The sequence below is a fragment of the Mastomys coucha genome, unplaced genomic scaffold (assembly GCF_008632895.1).
Source record: "Mastomys coucha isolate ucsf_1 unplaced genomic scaffold, UCSF_Mcou_1 pScaffold12, whole genome shotgun sequence".
Taxonomy (NCBI): domain Eukaryota; kingdom Metazoa; phylum Chordata; class Mammalia; order Rodentia; family Muridae; genus Mastomys; species Mastomys coucha.
The window spans coordinates 18,677,352-18,699,785 of record NW_022196894.1 but is presented as its reverse complement, the minus strand read 5'-3'; the positions used below and the strand labels follow the sequence as shown (position 1 = coordinate 18,699,785).

General features: G+C 42.8%; 1 protein-coding gene and 1 long non-coding RNA gene across 2 annotated transcripts in view; one reads left to right on the top strand and one right to left on the bottom strand.

The window, feature by feature from the left end:
- Positions 1-579: 579 nt before the first annotated feature.
- Positions 580-22,434, top strand: part of LOC116086333 — a 30,964-nt gene continuing 9,109 nt past the window's right edge. The window contains exons 1-2 of the long non-coding RNA XR_004116873.1: positions 580-691; positions 2,264-2,376. This is a non-coding gene — a long non-coding RNA (uncharacterized LOC116086333). The remainder of the gene's footprint in view (positions 692-2,263; positions 2,377-22,434) is intronic.
- On the bottom strand, positions 5,701-7,627 carry LOC116086332 (transmembrane epididymal protein 1A-like). The gene has a single exon (XM_031364644.1). It carries the CDS (start codon positions 7,273-7,275, stop codon positions 6,400-6,402), a length of 876 nt encoding a protein of 291 aa, XP_031220504.1. The 5' UTR covers positions 7,276-7,627; the 3' UTR covers positions 5,701-6,399.

The following is a 22,434-nucleotide window of genomic DNA, read 5'->3' as shown; positions in this document are numbered from 1 at the left end:
GGGCTAGAACCATTCATTCTCAGGCCAGATGCCTTCTTTAACAAGAGGGAGATTATGGAGTATAGGTATAAAGCCAAGGAGAGCCTGACTGAACTGAGTTCTTCCATTGCTCAAAGGCTAGTTCCAAGTCCTTGGCAAAATGTTTCTTCTTGGGCTAGCCTTGAGCTTGCTATCTTTATGCCTCAGCTTAAGTGCTAGGATTAGAAAAGTATGCCACTTCACCTGGTCAAACTTTATAGTCTGTTTTCATCTTTCTTTTCTGAAAGAATAGGGCTGTGGCTCAGTTGGCATAGTGTTTACTTAGCATGCCTGAAGTCCTGGGTTTGATCTCTTCATATTTGAATAAGCCAACATGGACGCCACTCTGGCTACACGAGATCCTCCACATAGCAGCTGACAACGTGGGTTAACTCGTGGGGCTGGCTCTGGTGGGTCGCAGGTTGACTTACTGCGTTGGTTCCTACACATTTCAAACCATAGTTCTGAGCCAGTTGTGCATCATGATTTCTAAATAGAAACATGTAAATGAAGTGCACCCTTTACTTCCCACAGTACCTCTATGGAGCAAAGCTACTTTTGCACTGTTTCGTCAATGAAGTTGTCTCATCAAGTGCCTGATGAAGACACTTAAGGGAGGAAGAGTTGATTCTGGATGCTATTGCTCACATTCGGGGTAGTTCTTCATCTTCAGGTAAATCTCTAGAGAGACACTCTTACGGACATGCCTAGAAGTGTGTCCCCTAGGAATTTCAAATCCAATCAAGGAAAAAAAATCAACTGTCACAAATATACAACAAATAAGCCCAAATAAATTTGGTCTTTAAACTTCAGCAATACATTTGACCTAAAATAGACTCCCTAAGGTACCTAAGAATGAGGGTGACCTCTGCTGTAACTCACAGCATTGGGGATATGGAACCTGAAAAGGCTACCTCCTGTAGTCAGACAGGACCCCCCAGTGGAGCAATAGGGACACCAACCCACCCACAAAACTTTCAGCCCAAAAGTTATCCTGTCTACAAGAAATACAAGCATAGGGGATGGAGCAGAGACTGAGGGAATGACCAACCACTAACTGGCCCAATTTGAGAAGCATGCCATGAGCAAGTACCAAGCCTTGATATTATTAATGATACTGGGTTAAGCTTGCAGACTGGAGGCTGTCATGACTGTCCTCTGAGACACTCCACCCAGCAGCTGACTCAGACAGATGCAGACACCCACAGCCAAACAGTGGATGGAACTTGGGGACTCCTATGGAAGATTTGGGGAAGAATTGTGGACCCCAACTCGGAGAGGAACTCCACAAGGAAGACCAACCGAGTCAACTAACCTGGACCCTAAGGGCTGTCAGAGATTGAACCACCAAACAAAAAACACATACTGGCTGGACTTAGGCCTCTCTGAACATATGTAGCAGATGGGCAGCGGGGGCTATCCCAGAAGCTGTTGCCTGTACATGGGACATGCTCTTCTAGCTGGCCTGCCTAGTCTGGCCTCAATGGGAGAGAATGTGCCTAACCTCACAGAGACTTGAAGTACCGGGGTTGGGGGATACTCAAGGGTCCTCCACCTACTCAGAGGAGATGGAGTAGAGGAATGGGGGGAAGTATTGTGAGAAGGGGTGACCAGGATGGGGGCAGTGAGCAGGATGTAAATTTTTAAAATTAAAATTTAAAAATATAAAATAAAACAGATTCCTTATATACTAAAGCCAACCCAACTTGATATGTAAACAAACTGTAACATAACATGACTATAAATCTGTAACTAAGCCACTTAGGCATGTTCAATCATAGCAGCAGAACTTCCAACCAATTAGAGGCTAAAAACTGCCCAAATACACCTATGCATGGAGCCTATGACATGATTTAGTGGGTAAAAGGGCCTGCCACCAAACCTAATGGCCTGAGTTCAATCTTGCGACCAACATGATAAAAAGAGAATTGATTCCCAGGAATCACTTCTCCTGGCAATTGTCCTTTGTCCTTTCTATGCACATGGAAACCACTTGTGCATATACATGAGTGTGTGCATGTACATGAGTATGCACATACAAATCAATAAATAAATGTAACAAAATTGCCCTTATGAAATAAGTACCAACTTTAGCCAGTGAGGTTATGGCCTTCTTGTGTGTTGCAAGGGTAGTGTGTATACACATTTGTGTGGCTGTGCGCATGTGGGTCTATTTGCATGAATATACATATACATATGAAGGCCAGAGGCTAACTTTGTGTCTTGTTGTTCCTCTCCACCTTAGCTTCTGAGATGGGGGTCTCTCAATTACTCTGGAACATGCTAATTCACTAGATCTCCTGGCCAGTTAACTCCAGGGATCCACTTGTCTCAGCCTCTACAGTTCTGAGCTTACAGGTATGTGCTGCCATCCCTGTTTCTCTGTGGATGCTGGGTTTCTAACCAGACTCTCATGCTTTCATGGTAGGCACAGCATGTTACTGACTGAGCCTAGGTTATTTCTGTATGCCACTTCCTATTCGCTGGCTATAGATGTAACCTATAACGGAAGGGAGACATTCTTAGACCAAAGGGTCTGCAGTGCTTCCTGGCTCTAGAATCTTTTTTGTTTAGTATTATTTGTTAAATTTAACTAGAGTCAGTTTGTGTGTGTGTGTGTGTGTGTGTGCATGCTGTGTGTAGCGCATGCATGTGAGTGTGTATCTATGTGTAGTACATGCATGTGAGTGTGAGTATGTGTGTTTGTGTGTGTGTCTGTGACCATGTATGCCCATGCAGAGGCCAGATCAGAATACTGGGTGTCTTCCTCTATGAATGTCCACCTCGTTGTTCTGAAAAAGGGTCTCCCACGGAACCAGAAACTCAGCACTTGTGCTAAGCTGCCTGGTCAGAGGGGTCTGCCTGTCTCTGCCCCCAAATGCTGGGGTTACAGGTTACACCAGCATTGTGTCTACCTTTGTACATGTGTGCTGAAGGTTCAAACTCAGGCCTCATGCTGGCAAGCTCAAGAAGCCATCATTTCCCTGGCTCCTTTTATTTGCCATTTGAATCAGGAGCTCAAGGAGCCAAGAGTGACCACAAAGGCTGACCCTGTCAGCTGCTGGGATTACAAGTGTGAATCAGCACACCCATCTTTCACTGTTACTCTCTTTGCTGAACCCTGATCATTTTCTCCTCTGAAGGTCATACTTCATAGTGCCTCCCTTCTCATCTTCCTTGATGTCAAAAAGTGACCTCTGAGACTCGGGGATTCCCCCCCCCCTCCAACCTAGGGCTGTATTTCCTGGTCTTATGGTTATCCTTTCTCAATTCCTTCCCACACTAGATTCCCACTCTTGGTTTCTTCATCTTTAGGATTGTCTCAGCCTCTTGACTTATCTTGTCTTAGTCACCAAGAAAACTGTATCATCCACCCATATAACCTCTTGGCATTAATTGGTCTGGGATTATGATATTGAATAAGTTTTAAAATACTTTTCAACATTTTTAAGATGTCTAAAGTGTAAAATGCATAGTAATAATTTTCTTAACTATTTAAATGTATTAATTAATCTAATAATTAAATTACTGAATATTTGATTTAATACCGAGTTATTAACTACTAATTTAATAGTTAAATTGGAAATTATTTAAATTTAGCCATTATTAAGTATAATTAATTTAATTAAACATTTCTTGAACCTTTTTAATTTTTAAAGGTAACTATCATCTATCGCTAAGTTCTTCCCCCACTAGGTAAAGCTTGGGAACAAAGCCCAATTCAGATTACATTATATTAATACAGAAATCAGAGTCTTAATGATGACATTTCTCTAAAATTAAATTACTATTTTTGTTTTGAAAATTTTTCAGAAATGACAAGCTGATAGAAATCATGCCTAAGTGCCCATGTTCTGATATGCTGGGTATGACAGTCAATTTTATGTCAACTAGGCTTGGCTGAATTAGCTAGTTTGGGTCTGAGTTTGAGGCCAGCTTCGTCAACAGAGTGAGGTTCAGGATAGCCATGACTACATAGAGAAATCCAGTCTTAAAAAACAAAAGAACAACAACAAGACAAAAACAAGACCTAGAGTTTGAATGAGAAGATTGACCCTTACGGTGAGCATGGGTCTGCCTCATGCAGTCACAGAAGGTCCTGGAAAGACTAGCTACCCCAGTCACACCACCTAGAAATCTCTATTTGTACAGAACTTAGGAACTCAAAAATGCAGCCTCAACCTGCCCCTGCTTTCCAGCCTATCTATCTGTCATATCCTGCAGATTTTGGACTTGCTATGCTTTTCTATCTCATCTGTCTGTCTGTCTGTCTGTCTGTCTGCCTGCCTGTCTGTCTGTCTGTCTGTCCATCTCAGTATCCTGTTTTCCTCAGAGAACGGTAACCAATGCACTCATCAGAGTCCAGATATGCAGACAAACCCCACACTAAGCACAGCAAGATAGGTTGTCAGCCTAGGTAAAGTATGCCTGCTTCCTGCTCTAGACTCATCTTCTGTTAATGCTAATTCTAAACCGTGCCTAGAATCTTCTGACACTCACGTTTGTTTGTTTGTGTGGTGCTAGGAATTGAGTCAAAGCCTCCTGACATGCCATGCAAGCATATCACCCCTGAGCTGCTACCAAAGTCCCCCATTTATACTTGTCAACCAAGGAATTGAATTTAACAAGTGCCTCTCGACTTGTGTGGGATACAGTTCACGTCCTACGCTTTTGCTCTCAGGTGGAATATGGACAAGTTTTAACTCTGCCCTCTTACAGAGAATGGGCTGTCAACCTAAGAGAGATGGAGTTGTCTGGTTCATCCTGACAGCAGGGCTGTGCTAAGCCTGTGGAGTGAGGCAGGGCCAGGTTCTTAGGAGTACAAAGCTAATGCAACTTGGAGAACAGTTTTTAGAGAAAAGAATTTAAATCCTCACTTTTGTGAATATTCTGTGATATATAAATTATCAGTGATAATGTGAACATTGTCCCCAGGGTCATCAGTACAGTATTACACAAGGAGACTCAAAGCTTAAGTTTCTTAATCATAGTGAAAAGCAGGTTCTGGCTCTGGGATTTTTCAGTAGAAAATAGATTCTACTGGATTAATTGGATAGAACTTGAATTAGTTCCCGCCCTGCTGGGAAGAGAAGGCTTAGGGTGTGGGAGCCTGGATCCTGTTTCAGGAGAATGGGCCCCTCTGTAAGATTTGTACCTGGCCAGTGTGGACTGCTAGAACCCTGGCTCCCCTCTTTGATGATTTCCAGAGACCATGGTCCATGCTTTACATATTACGACTTATTTTCAAATGCCTATGACATTTTAAAATGGCTGCTTTGTATGTTGCTTGCAAATCTCTGTGCTTCTAGAAGCTTTCCCTGATTGGAGGAGCACATTCCTGGCTGTATGGAAAAGGTAAATGCAGTGGCTTCATGTGCCTGCTTCTCCCAGCTATCATTTCTCCACATGCCTGACAAGCACCCCCTCCCATCCTGCCATGTCTGTAAATTTCTAGATGTTTGGTGTCTGCATCTCATTTGAAGACATCCATAAAGATCATTGATACCCATCCCCACTTCATGGCACTCTTCTCCAACCCCATTCTCCTCAAGTAAGACCCAAGCTTTTCTTTGGTTTCTCCCCAGAAGCATTCACACAGGATACAATACACATAATAGCTATTCTGAAGGAGCTGGAACAAGTTATTTTGTATCACAGCAAAAACCAAAGCAGTACAAATTATTTGCTTGCTTTTTTTTATTTTGCAGGGCTAGTGAACCCAGGTTCTCAGGCACAGGAGGCACACACTCTACTTGTGGAATATACCCATAGACCTTAAATTTGCTTAAACATGTTTCTGACATCTTGTTATTTTTACTGTATGTGTGCCACAGAATTGTTACAGGACAATATTCAAAGTTAAGTCTTTCCTTCGACACTGTGGGTTCCAGGGATAGGCTCGTGTCCTTAGGCTGCGGCCAGTGCCTCTACACACTGAGCATCTCACTGGCCCTACAATTACATTTTAATCACCTTATTACAACCACCTTTGAGAATTCCATCCAGGTCTCTTTGCTCTCCTGACTTGAACCCTTGATAAACTGCCTCCTCTTCCTCCTCCTTACTTTCTCAGTCTATGGCAGAAGTAGACTTAATTCAGGTTAAGTTTCTTCTTCTTTTTTTTTTTTTTTATTTTTAAACAAGAAAAGTTACCAAAAGCTATTACAGAAAAGCACCATTTTGTTCTTTCCATATAAATGACCAGGAACCATATAGATAAGGAAACAGGTGGGAAACTGACCTGAATGGAACAAAGTGATAACTAAGAAGTTATCCTTGGAGCTACAAGGTTTATTTGCGGATAAGGAAGCTAGATCCTAAGATGGAAAGCTGTGCTGTGGACTCCAGGTTGTGCACACACACTCAAGACAGCTCCTGTTCCTACACACCTCCATCCTGGGGCCCAGCTTCTGCATTGAGTTTTTCTAATTCTTCACGGCTGGATTCCATAGGGCACCGCTGGTACCTAGCCCCAAGAGTCTTTGTCCAGGAAGAATAGTGACGGTGCCATAGACTGCAGAGGCCATAGATGGTAATCAGCAAGGCAAGCCCCAAGCCCAGGTGCCAGCAGAAGAAAATGGTTAGAAATGCCAGGTCCAAAAGGTTGTCTGCCCCCCAGGGCTGTCCACTGAAAGGTATATACATCTCACAGATTTGCAACATCCAGGTACTTAACACCAGCCCCATCCAGCACTTGAAGATCCAGAGTGGGGCATTGTCAGGGACCCAGACCTCCACAGTGAGTATCAGAGCTAGCAAGAAGGCAGGCAACATTAACAGAAGATGCACTCGGATCTCCATGGTGCTTTTGTTCTCAATATGGGTTATCATCAGCAGTACCAGCACATAGAAAGCCAAGGCTTCAGCTGCGCGCTCCAGCTTCACACTCCAACGTGCCGGTTTTGCCTGGCTCACAATGTCCACTACGCCACTGAGAATAAAGAACCCGTACATGGTTACATGCTGCCAGTTGTCCTTGAAAAGAAACGGCCGCCGAGGGTCCTTCCAGTCTATCATCTTCAGACGATTGACCCCTGGGGGATAGAAGTATTCAGTAGTAACGCCCAAAGCGGGGATAGCCATCTTTGCCACTGCTTCATAGGATACCTGCCTGTGTCCCAGAAGCTTCCTTGGGAATAAGGGGTGCTTGAGCACCGTCTGTTTCCGGAGCAGGGCCAAGGATGTTAGCAACGAATAATAGACCGCGAACACGAGGAAGCCTGCTCCTGGCAGCAAGTGTCCTTCAAGGGTTCCCATGGCTCTTCTGTGTGCTGAGTCGCAGAGGAGCAGAGCCAGCGATGAGATACACCTTCACTGGCTCTCCTCAGAGGCCTCACAAGAGATTCTTGGGGCCTGCAGCAGCAACCTGGCACTGCCACCCACTTGTAAGAAAGAAGATCTGCGACACTCCCAGGGTGGGACCTCTAAGCAATGTGGCTTTTAGTCATCCCAGATTGCTCCTGTCTGAGGCTTACTGGGACTGAGATTTCAGGTTCTATACCACGTGACAGAGACTACAGATTGGGCTTGCCCTTCCTTTCATTAAGCAGGGGCAGGGAAGTGGGCGGAGAACCACAATGCTTTGGCAGAGGACTACTTCTGACTACTACTGACTGCTGGTGCCAGGCTTGGGATATTTCTCTCATTTAAATATTAATTATTAATGTTTAAATCTAATTAAAATTTAAATAAAATTAAATCACATTACATATTAAATACTTCTCTCATTTAAATCCCTCAACAGGAGAAATGTAGAGATGGCTCAGTGTCAAGAGCTTTTTCAGCTCTTACAGAGGACCCCAGTTTAGTCCCTATGACCCACCTGGGGCAGTTCACTACTTCCTGTAACTTCAGCTCCACGGGATCTGTTGTAGTAACTATTTAATCTCCACCAGTCATTTCTACCTCTTCCTTGACTGTTCAGTTCTCAGATAAAAGACAGAAAACCTTTACTATATTTATTATATTTATAATAAGCCTTAATCGGCACTAGAGCTGGGAAGATATCAAACCCTCTATGACTGTTTTGTCTACTTCCCTGCCAATAACCCTGAGATATGACGTGCCAGGTTCAGCCTGGGCTGCCCTTACTCTGACTGGCCAGCCCTTGTGGACTGTTCTCATGATCCCTTACCCCATGGTGTCTTCTCTCTCCACCTTCTCCCTCTTCCTCTCATGTGGTCCTGCCTCAGACCCCCAAGCCCAGTAACCAAAACCCTGCCTAACTTTCTTCTGCCCAGCTGTAGGTTGTCTGCATCTTTATTCAACCAGTAGTTTTAAATTTAGGAACAAGGTCACATAGCTTCATTTGGTATACCTGATATCCCTGTTCCTGGGTGCAACAAGACTTTGTACTTAGCATTACAGTACATAGCAAAAGGCCAAACATCAACAACTTCCCCTTTTTTGTCTAAATAGGTTTTTCTTTTCTAATAATAAACAACATAGGATAGAAACAATTATGAAATAATTATAAAATTATTAGGTAGGAGCTACATTCAAAAGGTCCAGTCTGCTTGTATTTGGGAACTCAGAAGAAAGCATTCTATTATCTATCCTATCCTGGTGAGTTCAGAGTTCTGTATCTAAATCAATTTCTGTCCTAACTTGCAGTATTAACTTAAATATATCTTCCTACACCTAAAATATCTTCCTAAATGTTAAACAACTTAAGTTTCATTGTAAGACTATAATTATCTAGTCCTCAACCCCATCAGAGACTTCAGAAGGAATAAATATGCAGGAAGTACAGGGACACAACTTCTAAAAAATTATAAAAGTGACAGAGACAGCTGACTGCTTGCATAGTCCCCAATATCATTTCTATAACATTGAAGTATCCATCTTCAGCCTCTGGCCCCATAAATCTGACAGACCTCTTGTGAAGCAGGAATTATGAAGGACTTGCTTACCGTATGAAGGACCTGTTTACCGTGATTTGGCAGAGCTTGGCAATCAACTTCCCTGTGTCCATTTGTCCTTTCCAGAGAGATTGTCTATAGTTGAAGCAAGGGCATTTTCTTTGCCCAGTGGCTAGCTTGCCACAGTTGAAGCAACTCCATATGGTTATTGATCCTCATAATCTTTGAAGTGGAATGGGGGCATTGTCAGGAGCAGAACTGTTTCATAATCAAAAGAAATTTTAATGGTGAAATAATTTTAAAGGCCATATTTTATGGATCTCTGAGGACTTTTAAAGACCAACTATATATCTATAGTATATCTGAATTGTCAAACATTGTTTATTCTTAGCTATTTACTATCTGAATAACCTTGAATACATTTTATTATAATTAACTAAACTAGTATCTAATATGACCATGAGTTTGACTATCTGAGTATGGATTTGCAGTACTTAATTATTCTAAACAGCTTGTAGCAGCAGCTATTAAAAAGGACTAGAATAAACCTTATATTTTAAATGAGTTGCATAGACATAATACCTATATAAGAGTTGAAACATATATATATTACATTGTAGCATAATTAATCTTAAAATGTGCAGCAATAAACAAAGGCTTATGCCAATGAAAACCTTAAACCTGTATCAATATACAAAATTCTTTATCAATGTAACAAAATATACCTTCAATTTTGCATCAAAATATAATGGTGTCTACCACTGTAAGGTTATGGCTATAAAATGGGTTTTGTTTTGTTTTGTTTTGTATTGTTTTGGTTTAAGAGTAGATTCAATAATCTACCCTTATTTGTCTAATTTCTTATAATATTTTTATATCCTCACCCCTTTCTTTTCAACCTTCTTTGCCTAAACTAAAGAAGAAAGTAAAATAGAGAAAATGAAACAGAGAAGAAACCCCTAACTCTGACCTCTGACAACATAACTATAATTCATAAAATGACCAAAAACCATCCACCCCAACTTAAGGGACTGGGACAATCTCTTCTTACGATTGCTTCCTGCTGCACTGAGGTGGAGACTTCCTTTTGGGCGCCCAAGAAAGAAAGCTAGCTGTAGCATTTGTTGTCCAGTCTCTATATGTTGAGAAAGAGCAAGCTTAAATGAAGTCCTGACTGTCACAGTGTGCCAGCTGTTCTGAAGGTGTCCTGGAAGCAAGTCTTCAGAGGAAACAGTTTGGATGCAGTTGAGATAGAATCAGGTAAGGGGCTAGAACAGTGAATCTCAGCATCTCAGCATCCCCGAGTGTGAATCCTGTCAGGGCTGCCTCGTGGCCGTCCATTCTGCAATATACAAACCTTACAAGCAAAGCATAGTTCTATAAAGACATTTGTATGTGCACAGATCAATTAAAGATGATTTCCTGTTCTTTATTTGAGCAGATAAAAGACAACTGTCTTCTTTAGAGGTTAGTTTGATCATATAATCAAACTGCAATATAAATCTCCATCCGTGCCATATGAAGGGATAGTGTGTAATAGGAAGTATGAGCATTGTGTAGCAAGCAAGATTTATCGGCCATGCAAAGACATTTTATGTCTCAGCCGGTCTCAGAGATGTTCTCAAGTACCAGGATCAGCACATACATTATCTTTCTTGTTGATCTTGATCTTGGCAATCTCCCTTTTTTTTTTTTTTTTTTTTTTTTTTTTTTTTTTGTCTGTAGCCAAAATCTTCAGGAGGTCTAGATGGCAAATATAGCTTTTCTATTCATGTTCAACCAAATGTAAAATTCTCCTCCCCAATACATTTCCTTTCTTCCATTTTGGAATTAGGATTTCTACAGGCTGATCTAACTCAGCAGTCCTTTCTAAAATCCAGTGTATCTTAGCAGTTGTGCTACTTGTCTCATTGACTTAAAAAATTTTTAAATCAACACAGCACATTTTAAATCATCTTTGGGAGCTATCATATCCCTCTTCTGTTCTATGAGCATTTCCTTTAAAGTCCTCTTAAGTCTTTTTATAATGGCTTGACCTACAGGACGGTAAACTATACGCTATATCTGGAATATGCTTCATGCCCTAATCTCTATAAAATCGTTGAATTTTAATGGACATATACATCTGAACATGATCAGTTTTATTCTGTAAAGGCTTCTCCAAGATAGCCATCATGTCTAATAAATGTGCAATCTCAGAATCCCCCCCCTCGGAACTCAAGGCAGAAGTCCATCGGAACTCTGAACATGTATCAGCCGTATGATACATCAACATGTGTACACATCTCAGTTCTGCAAACCATAAAATGCAACGAACAACCCATTGTATGGCACTGCATTAAGTTAACATCAGTAAGCGGAATCCAGATGCTTACCTCAGTATATCGTCTCTCTATGGGCTCCCATTATAATTTCTCAAAACCCTGTGGAACTTTCCTGTCTGGACCTACATTTTTTGATATTTTTTTAAGTTCCAGATTGGATTCCTCTGAGGGTTTCTTATTTTGATTTAAAGATCCTTTCTGTTTTATGATCTCTAATCTAATTCCTCAGTCTCTTCTTTCTCCAAGTTTGTCTTATTCTGATCTCTCCCAAACATGGCATACAAAACTGTAATCATTGAAAAAAAAATACTCGTTTATATGCTGAAAAGCAGAGCATGATTATATTGAGTCTAGATGCAGTGTGTCATTGTGTTTCCCTCCAACCCAAATATAGAAAACATTTTTTCTTTTTAATTTCAAAACTTCTCCCCTAGGACTTTATTTTTCTTATATTTAAATTAAATATTTTTCTCTATGATATTTTTAAACCTAGCTTTTCTTCTCTTTTATTGTTCTTTAAACTCAATACCTTATCAGTTTAGATTCTTGGGATGCTTTAGTTTATACCTGGTGCATTAGCCCCACCCCAGCTGTTCAACTAGCTCAGGGCTGGCTAGGCCTCTTCAAACTGCTATGCTTCTATGCAGCTTTAGGCCTTCACCCACAGGCATCTGCCAGTAGTCTCTGGTTCATGTGCCCTGCCATGGTTCCTTGGGCTGGTGGCTCTCACCTGACACCAGGCTGGGAACTCTGCACCAGCCTCAGCTCTAGCCATGCTTTCTGCCAAACAGAGAGCTAGCTGACTTTCCAGAGCAGCATGAAGCTCTTGGGAGAACCACAGCCTATGTCTCCCAGTAGTTCTGGAGTGAAAAGCCTTCCCAGGCCCTAACCAACTGTAGCTTCAAAGCACCTCCTAACCTTTCCTCGCAGCAGTGTTTTCTGGGAGTGTTGTGACTTGGTATACCTATAATCTAACCTTAGGTTCTAAGTAAGTTCTTGCCTCACGTTGGTTCACTAATATGTAGTATAACCTATTTAAGCTTATTTCTTACTAGCTTACCAATGAGACTCAGACTATGATTATTTTATTTGGCTTTGTCAATTACTCGGGATAACCCCTAATCTACATTTCTAACTACTGGCTTGGCGACCTCCCCAGTAGTGTACCCCCGACACCACTGCTGTTTCTCCTGACCATGTGCTCTTGATACACTCCTCTTCTTGAGCCTTCTCCTCTCTCCTCCTTCTCTCCTCTCTCCCACACTCAACCAGGTAACTAAAAAAACCCTCCTAACCCTAATCCCTCCAGTAATTGGCTGTAGCCATTTTTACTTAACCAATAGTTTTAAATTAAGGAACAAAGTTTGCATTGCAAAACCTGGTAAAAGTAAAAGTAGGGTTTTAGACTGAGAACTCCGGGGTACAGAATTCAGCATTACAATACATAGCAAAAGACCAAAACCTCAACAGCATATGATACCCTCTTTCCTTCTTGGGCATTCCCACCCAAGTGTATACACACACACACACACACACACACACACACACACACACACACACACAGTTAAATCCTCAAACAACTTTATGACAAGGGACAGTGTAAACCAATTTTATAGGTGAAACTGAGGTTCAGATAGGACAGACACAAAACAGCACATCTAGCAACCAATGGAGTAGGTCTGAGAATGGACCCAGGTCTTTATAAGACTAGTGGTCTTACAAAGTCCAGCATTTGTTCATAGCAAAATAACTGGAATTCAGCTCCATCACATGCAGAACACAGGACTATGAACCAGTTGTTTTGGTCTCAATTTTGTTGTTGTTGTTGTTGGTGGTGGTGGTGGTGGTGGTGGTGGTGGTGGTGGTGGGTTTTTGAGTCAGGGTTTCTCTATGTATACAATATCTGTCATGGAACTCACCTTGTAGACCAGGGTGGCATTGAACTCAGAGATTTTCCTGACACTGCCTCCTGACTCCTGGGATTAAAGTTTGCATCACCATTGTCTGGCAAATCTCAATTTCTTAACTTACACAATGGCAACCGGTTTGTGAAAATTAAATAAGATAATATATATAGTGTCTTATATATAGCAAATGCTCAACAGATGTTTATGGGTGTTTTGTTTTGTTTTGTTTTGTTTGTTTGAGACAGGGTTTCTTTGTGTAACAGCTCTGGCTGTCCTGCAAGTCTCTTTGTAAACCAGGCTGGCTTCAAACTCACAGAGATCTGCCTGTTTCTGTCTCCCTAGTGCTGGGATTCAAGGTGTGAGCCACCACTGCCCAGCTGATGTTAGTGATTTTTAATAGGATGTTATATGTAGCTTGCTAGATGGTAGTAATTATTAATTTACTTATGTTTTTATTTAAATGTTACTTTTCTGAGAGTTTCATACATGAACATTGTGTTTATATTACTTCATTCCCTTTCTCACCTCTCTCCTACTACTACTGTGTCCCCTTCACATTCCTTCTAAAATTATTATTGTTACACCCAGACACACAGCTAGAAAAGGGCATAGAAGGACACAGGTGCTATGGAAGGGAAAATGGAGATGGAAGGGGAAGGAGAAATAATGATGCTTGAAAATGCCATACAGAGGACTGGAGAGATGGCTCAGCAGTTAAGAGCACTGACTGCCCTTCCAGAGGCCCTAAATTCAATTCCCAGCAACCACATGGTGGCTCACAACCATCTGTAATGGGATCTGATGCCCTCTTCTGGTGTGTCTGAAGACAGTTACAGTATACTCACATACATAAAATAAATAAATAATAAAAAAGAAAAGAAAATGCCACACAGAAACATGCTATTTTATGTTTACTTAAAAATACATGTGTGTGTGTGTGTGTGTGTGTGTGTGTGTTTTAAATGAAGTTAGACCACTTGAGGTGATAAAGATTCCCCCTAGAAACTATTTAATAAAAGCTCCAGGATCAGCCCTAGTGTCTTAGTTTAGGTTTTACTGCTGTGAATAGACACCATGACCAAGGCAACTCTTGTAAAAACAACATTTAATTGGGGCTGGCTTACAGGTCCAGAGGTTGAGAGATTCAGTCCATTATCATCAAGGCAGGAGCATGGCAGTGTCCAGGCAGGCATGATACAGCAGGAGCTGAAAGTTCTACATCTTCATCCAAAGACAAACTGGAAAAGATTAGCTTCCAGGCAGCTAAGAAGAGGGTCTTAAAACCCACACTCACAGTGACACCTACCTCAAGGCTACCCCTCCAAATACTGCCATTCCCTGGGTCAAACATATTCAAACCACTACAAATGGGAAACTTCTCTTTGAGTTCTTGGTCAGGGGAAACCAAAATTCTCTCAAAACAATACAAGCTATTGCTGCTGTCCCTTGGCTCCTCCCAAAACTTGGAGACCCTATTGCTGAAGACTCATGCATTTCAGACACAGGGCTTGGAAAAACTGAGCTGGAACTGATCTGAAAACCTCCTCCCTAAGGCAGAGCTCTCATGCTCTCATAGTCCATGAAGGTGTTGTGTGAGCTACCAAGGGAGAGAAGCCATCAATGACCCTAGCCAGCTGCAAAGTGTATGAACTACAGCAATGACCAGAACAACAACAACAAAATATCCCTGAGAGTGAATTAACATCACTTAAAGTCCTGGGGGCAACCAACAGCCATGTGATTGAACATAAGGCTTGCTCAGTAGGAGGGAATTCATGCTAGGCACTGTAAATCCAGCCAATTACCCATGGCCAGTAAGGGCATCGATCCTATAGGAGAACGTACTGCTCCCAATAAAGGATGACAGCCAACATTGTCCTCTGGTCTTCCCACACAAGTGTACACACATCTGCACACATATGTGCATATGTCTGCACAAGTATGAGCATATGCCACACCCACAGAACAAATAAAAATTTAAAAGCAATATTTTCAAAATAGAAACAAGCTGTAACATTTTACCCCCTATGTAACAAAGTATTAGCCTTCTTACTCCATAGTGTGCTCTCCCCACATGAAAAAAAAAAAGTTAAAACTGAGCACTGCAGTAGACAAATGGGCAAAGAATATAAATATCCAGAAAAACTATTCCTAATGAATATGAATAGTGAATAACAGATACTTGGAAAAGACTGGTTGATTGTGACTCCCTGGAATCGACACGCTTAAGCCTGAGACTCCCAATATGATAATACTTATTTATGGGACTTCTTGGGAGGCATCTAGGTTTAAATTAATAATGTCATAAGATCACGACTCTCAGGATTCAGTTAGAGACAGGCACCATGAATAATCTTAACACTTGGGAAATGGAAGCAGCAGGATCAAGAGTTAGAGGCCAGCATTAGCAAGTCTGAAGCAAGCCTGGGTTGCATCAATTTGTTTGCAAAAAATAAAACAAAACAAAACAAAAATTTATAATCATCACTAAGAAGAGTAGGAATCCTTTGCTAAAGAAAAGCCATGGGAGCATACAGCCCACTTCCCCTGTATTCTAATAACCTTTCTTTCCCATTGCCTCTGCTGGGTGGTTGGCTAGAAGAGAGGTTGAACCTTTATTTAAAACAGATTGAGAAAAATATGTGCCTGAAGAAGTGTGTCCACAATGGTGTGGTAGCATGACCGAGCATCTCAGATCTCAGCAGCAGAATATGTGGCAGAAGCTGTTCTTATCACAGCGGACCAGAGAACACACAGATCTCAGGAAAACATGGTAGAATCTTTGAAGGCCTGCCCCCTATTTTTGCAGGATAAGTAAACCTTTAGTTTCCACAGTCTCTTCAGATAGCAACAGTGGAGCAGGGGTTTAAATGGCAGCCTGTGAGAGACACTGCAGAGATCAATCACAACTGTGTTGCTGTAACAAACACCCACAGGTAAGAGGATCTAGGCACCTGTTAGCAGGTGCTGAGGCATGCTTGTAATAGGGAGGACTCACTGGAAGTAAACGTGAATCAAACCCTCTAGCCCACTTGGATGGATGTCCATTAGACTCACTGGGAGCCTTTAATAATACCAGCAGGGTTTGAGGGTCACCCTCTAACATTATTATTTGACTGGTCTAGAATTAGATTTAAGTATTTATCAGATTTTAGACTTCCCGTGAAGACACTAAGGATAACTTCCATATCATTTCGATTAGTTTTCCTGAGAAGGGGGCCACACACTGTACAGTATAGTACAGTACTGGCCAGTCTGGAACTTACTATGTAGCCCAGGCTGATCTTCAATGCACAGAAACCCTCCTATTTTAGCCTCCAAAGTGTTGGGATTACTATCTTGTGCTACCATGCCTAACTCATGATACTACTTATGAAGGATCCCCAAATCAGCCCAAATCCATGGAAACAGAAAGTAGAATGTTAGGTACCAGCTTGGGGAAGATTGGCATAGGCATCATTGTTTGGGAAATGTAAGGTTCCCCTTGAGAATATGAAAGACATATTGAGGATTTCTGTCATTAACTGGATGCCTAAAATGGTTTGGGGCATATTTTATGTTTTGTCAATAGATATTTATCAAAAGCATAAATTAGCGTAAATAAGTGAAAAATTGCCACACAGAATTCATCTGGACAGGCCTAAAAACCTGATCACAGACCTGAGGCATACACTTCAAAAGGAGTCAGTCTCCTGAGGTAGCCCAGCCGCTGTCATCTCCTAGCTCAGAGTGTTCCAGATTGGTCTCTGCTAAAGTCTGTGGAGAGATCTGTGTGCTTCCCTTATTCAGGCATAAAGGTGCCCTAAGAAATATTTCATTATAGCTAAAACTGAGATTGAACATTATTTCCTGGCCTCCACAGTGTTTCAATAATTCTAATTGATTTCCTAGCAGTAGTTAGCTTGGAATTTCTACAAAGAAGCTGTCTTACCAGACAGGGTGTCTCCAAACTTAGAGATAGCAGTTAGGCACTAATTATCAGAGTAGTCCCACATAAGGAAGAATTGCTTTACTAACTAGATAGAAGTTGTAGGGCTTCCGTCACTAATTATCTATTTTATAGCCAAGGTTATTCTCAAGGACCTCCAGCTGCTTGCCTCAGACAGACCCTGAGAATTTATCTTGGGGCTGCCAGAATAGCCCAAGAAGAAGGACACCACTGCTCCTCCACCTTGCACCTGGCTGTTTGATTTTACTGACCTTGATGTAGCCATCTCCTGCCTACATGACTTCTGTAGTTTGCCCTGTTTTCTGTATACTATATAAGCCTGACTTCTACTTTGTACAAATTGCATTCAGATACCATACTACCTTGTGTCGTCTCTGTTTGTCACTCACTGAATTCTTTGCCCACCAGGCCAGAACTTTTATCATCCCATGGAACAAGGGGTCCCCAAAGCAACCCAGTCTGTGGAAAAAAGGTGAAGACTAAGAACCTTCCACTGATAATGTCCCTCATGAGGAGGACCACTCCCCTACCACTGAAGCTCCTGGGTAGGAGCTTCCTACTCCATTGACTTACCTGAGGGGACTAATCTCACCCCTGACCTGGGAGTTATATCGTGCCAGAGCAAGATCTCTATATCAAGGAGATTTCCATTTTAAAAAGTATTTCATGGCTCAAAATATTGCTGAATGTCTGAGTACTTGCCAACCATGCTGCAAGGCTCTGGATGTGATTTTCTGGTACTGAGGAAGAGAGAGATCGACTAAGAATGGCCCCCACGGGTTTATTTTTGAACCTGGTTCAATATATTTGAACCTGGTTTGGTTACCAGGGAGTGACAGTACATGAAGAGGATTAGAGGGTGTAGCCTTGTTGGAGGAACTGTGTCACTGGGGGGTAGTCTTTGAGGTTTCAAAAGTCACCAGCCTGAAGATCAGGCTCTCAGTTATGTCGTCAGGATTATGCCCACTGCCACGACCCAGCAACAATGACACTGGACGAAGCCTCTAAACTGTAAAGAAGCCCGAGTCCAATGCCTTCTTTTCTAAGAGCTGCTGTGGCCATGGTGGCCATGGTGTCTCCTCACAGCAGTAGAACAGTGAGTACAACAGTAGCTTCCATAGAAACATGGATAAGGGGCTGTACAGATGGATTAGCAGTTATGTGTGGTCTTACTGATTTTGCAGAGGACTCAGGTTCCATTTCCAAGGAACATATGATAGCTAACAACAGTTTGCAAGTCCAGTTCCAGGAGATCTGATGTCCTCTTCTGACCACCACAGACTCCTATACTCGTTGTGGTATACAGACACACACACAGACACATCTTATTTGCATACATTTTTTTTTTAAAAGAAAACTGGGCAAGCCACCAACAGGCAAACAGAGGAAAATCTAGGCTGATAGGCATAGGAAAAGATACTAAGGAATTAGAGAGATGCAAGTAATACAGCACTGGTGTGTGTTGACTGGTTTCTGCTTCAAAACTAGCTGACACCAAGCTGGGAGGACTTAGCCATCAGTCTGCGTTGCATCACCAAAGGATTAGTGGTTGTGAAAAGGATTAGAAGGTGTGGCCCTGTAGGTTTAGCTGGAAAGGAGCCCTTTCTGAGCATTGCCTCTGCACTGGAAATCCCCACCCAGCCCGCAAGGGAACACAGAGGTGTTCACAGCAACAGCTCTCTGTAGCAGAAGAACTAAAGACAGCCTGTCTATTACCATAACAAAAGTTACCCTTGGAGGGAGGAGACAGATGGTGAAGAGGTGGAAAAGGAGAATAGGTAAGTGCCAAAAATAAAATGCAAACAGCAGATAAAGAAGAACAAACCTCTTCAGCTGTGGCAAAAGAAAGCCATCCGGAGATAAGGGAGGAGAAGGCATGCACACAAAATCTTAATGGTGTACCATGCAGGCTCACAGCCGAGGGACCCCAGACCAGTCAGAGAAATGCGCTGTATGTACAGTTGAAAGAACTGGAATTGGCTCGATGGTGAAGGCAATTGTGTGTGTCAGTGTGAGCACATAAGAACACACTCATCCTTGATAGCTTGTGTCAGAGAAGTTCACTCACACAGCAACTGGTAGAGGTCTACACCAGCTCAACACAGTGGAATCTTAGCACCATACTAGAGATGTGCTGCTGTGTGGATGAACAATCCAGGAGGTAGGCCTCTAAGCTAAGCACAGAACACAGTCCTGGTGATCTCTAGTGGTTACTTCTAGATTACTCTCAGGATTGCAGTGCTCTCTGCAGCTCAACAGTGAAGTGAACTGAAAAAGGATCCAAGTTCAAGTCCTACATGGGGTGAGACCTCGTCACCTGCTTCCCACAAGTAGAAACTTAGAAATAGCTGTCCTGTTACAGAGAACTCGTCTACTTCAGTTGTGCCTGGTACAGGCCTAAAAACCTGATCACAGAACTGAGGCGTATACTTCAAAGGGAGTCAGCCTCCTGAGGTAGTCAGTCACTGACATTTCCTAACTCAGAGGTGTTCCAGATTGATCTCTGCTAAATCTGTGGAGAGATCTGTGTGCTTTCTTTATTCAGGCATAAAGGTGCCCTAAGAAATATTTCATTATTAGCTAAAACTGAGATTGAACATTATTTCCTGGCCTTCACAGTGCTTCAATAATCCTAATAGATTTCCTAGCTGTAATTAGCTTGGAATTTTTACTAAGAAGCTGTCTTACCAGACAGGGTGTCTCAAGAGTTAGAGAAAGCAGTGAGGCACTTGTTATCAGAGAAGTCTCACACAAAGAAAAACTGTTTTACTGCCAGTGAGAAGTTAGAAGTTGTAGGGCTTCCCCCACTAATTATCTATGTTATAGCCAAGGAATGCTAAAATACGACCTTCAGCTACTTGCCTCAGACAGACCCTGAGAGTTTACCTTGGGGCTGCCTAGACAACCTAGCCCAAGAAGAAGGACGCCACTGCCCCTCTCCCTTGCACCTGGCTGCTTGTTCTCACTGACCTTGATGTAGCCATCTCCTGCCTATGTGACTTCTGTAGTTTGCCCTGTTCTCTGTATACCAGATAAGCCTGATTTCTACTTTGTATGAATTGCATTCAGAAACTTCACTCCCTTGTGTTGTTTCTGTTTGTCATTTCTTCGTCAACGCCTTGTCTACCTGACTAGGACCCTCTTCCCCCCACGGGTTGAGGGAGGCCTAGACTGGCCAGTCCATGGCAGGGGTCCCCGAAGAAACCCGGCCTGTGGCACTGTCCTTCCCAAGTCAACTACAAAAGCTAAAGACAGCAAACCCTCATCTTAGCACTGAAAGCTAGACTTCAGTTTTTAAAAAGCCACATAGGAGGGCCACAGGCAGCTGACAAGGAAAGGGAATGGGAGGGACAGAAGCAGGTACTGGATGAAGGTGATAAAAATCTATTATGTACATATATGAAGGTGTCATAATCAAGTCCATTGTCCTGCATAATGGACACATACTGGCAAGGATGTATTGTCTTACTTTGTTTTGTTTTTTTTGAGACAAGGTCTTTCACAGAGTTCCGACTGTCCTGGAACTCACTATGTAGACCAGGTGGGACTTGAACTCACAGAGATCTGCCTGTCTCTGCCTCCTGAGTGCTAGGATGAAAGATGCGTGTGACTTCCAGCAACAAAGACATTTTTTTTTAAAAAAAAAAAAAAAGAGGGGTAGAAGGATAGAGCAGAAAGAGGGGAATATTACTGTGGTGAGATCACCCATGGAGGGGGGGAGTGGGGTGGAAGGAAACTCACAGGTCAAGCTTATGGTCCAGTTTCAGAGTACCCTCGGGAGTCGTCCTTGACCAACCCCCTGCCACCATGTCTGAACCATGAGGGAAGAGCTGCACTTTGCAGAAGCTGCTGGAACCAAAGGGTCTGGAGTGTTTGCCATCCAGCAAAGTGGACCCTTTCCCTGGGCTGCTTCTGCACTTGGGGGTGGGCACTGATTCCAAAGTTCTACAGAACATTCTCAAGCCCTATCCAGGCAGCCCTCACGATTTGGGAGAAGGAAGGCATATTCTCTCTCAAATTAGTTCTCAAACCAGTAATTCCAAATAGACTGCTGGAAAGCACATGATGCAGAAAGCACATGAGGGGAAAAAAAAACAAACGGGGCAAAATGGATAGAAGCTGTGAACCACAGAATTACATCCCTGAGCTGCTGGGCTTATTCGAAATAGGCTAAGTGAAGTGTTGCTGACTGTGCCCACCGTGATAAGAGCTGAATTTACATTTTGATGTGAGGATATGAAAAATTTGAAAGCAACATTGGAGGTTTTGTGTGACTCTGTGTGTGTGTGTGTGTGTGTGTGTGTGTGTGTGTGTATTTAATGAGCTACCTAGATATAGAACTGTAAACAGTGCAGCAGCCAACAAAGAATTCAATAGAAGAGTTAACATTCAGCCAAAGGGCCCATTCAGAATGCAGACTAGACAGGCCTAAAGACCCCAAGTGCAGGTTGTGAACGTGATTGACATCTGTCACCCCGATGATCTGCAGGGCTGACTCAGTTTCTGTAGGTCTGGCCTCCTGCAGCCTCCAGGGTGCATGGGGTGTGCACATGGAGGCGCTTGGAGGGTCCTTGCACCATGAAGAAAGGCACCAGAGCCTCCCCCTCACCCCAGCAGGCTGGTTCACACCCAGAAGCTCCTCCCAAGGCTCTCGGTTCTGCGAAGCACACCTGTGCCCTCTAGTGGGAGGATTTTTAACTTCTCTGAAGTTCTGCTGCAGAGGGATTCTGTCCCTGCTTAGGCTCTCTCTGGGTGGTCCTCAACTCAGGAGATGGGAGCCTGGGGCTCAGCGAGGTATGAGCAGACTTGCAGGAGTCCAGCTTGGGTCAGAAAGAGCTGGGCGCGCGGACGTCGCCTCTGTCCTCCCCTCAGTGCTGTCCCTCTGTCTTCTCAGTCCTCTCCTTCCCCACAGCCTGCTGTTGGGGGTGGTGGTGGGGGGCACAAAATTTCCAAGCCGTGCTACCCATTGCTTCACTTGCTGGAAATTCTCTACTTCTAAGAAATGCGGAGTGCCCACAAAGATTGGTAAGGAAATAATGGAAAGGGCTGTGGAGGGGACTGTCATTAATATTTAAATTTGGTCCTAAGTCCGGATAGTTTCTAGACTAGGAGGATGGAACCAGGAGGTCAGACTTGCAAGTCTGTGTAGAGACGTGCATGGGTTCCTCCCAGACTCTGGAAAACTAGTACACAAAACCTACTTACAAATCATCAGCCTCCATCGGCCCTTCAAGATTCAGAAACAAAAGGCAAAGGCAAAGAAAAGCAAAGAAAAATAAAAAGGAAAGGAAAATCACATTCTTAAAAGTACACATACAGACACATAGAGAGAGAGAGGAGAGGGAGAGAGAGAGGAGAGGGAGAGAGAGAGAGGA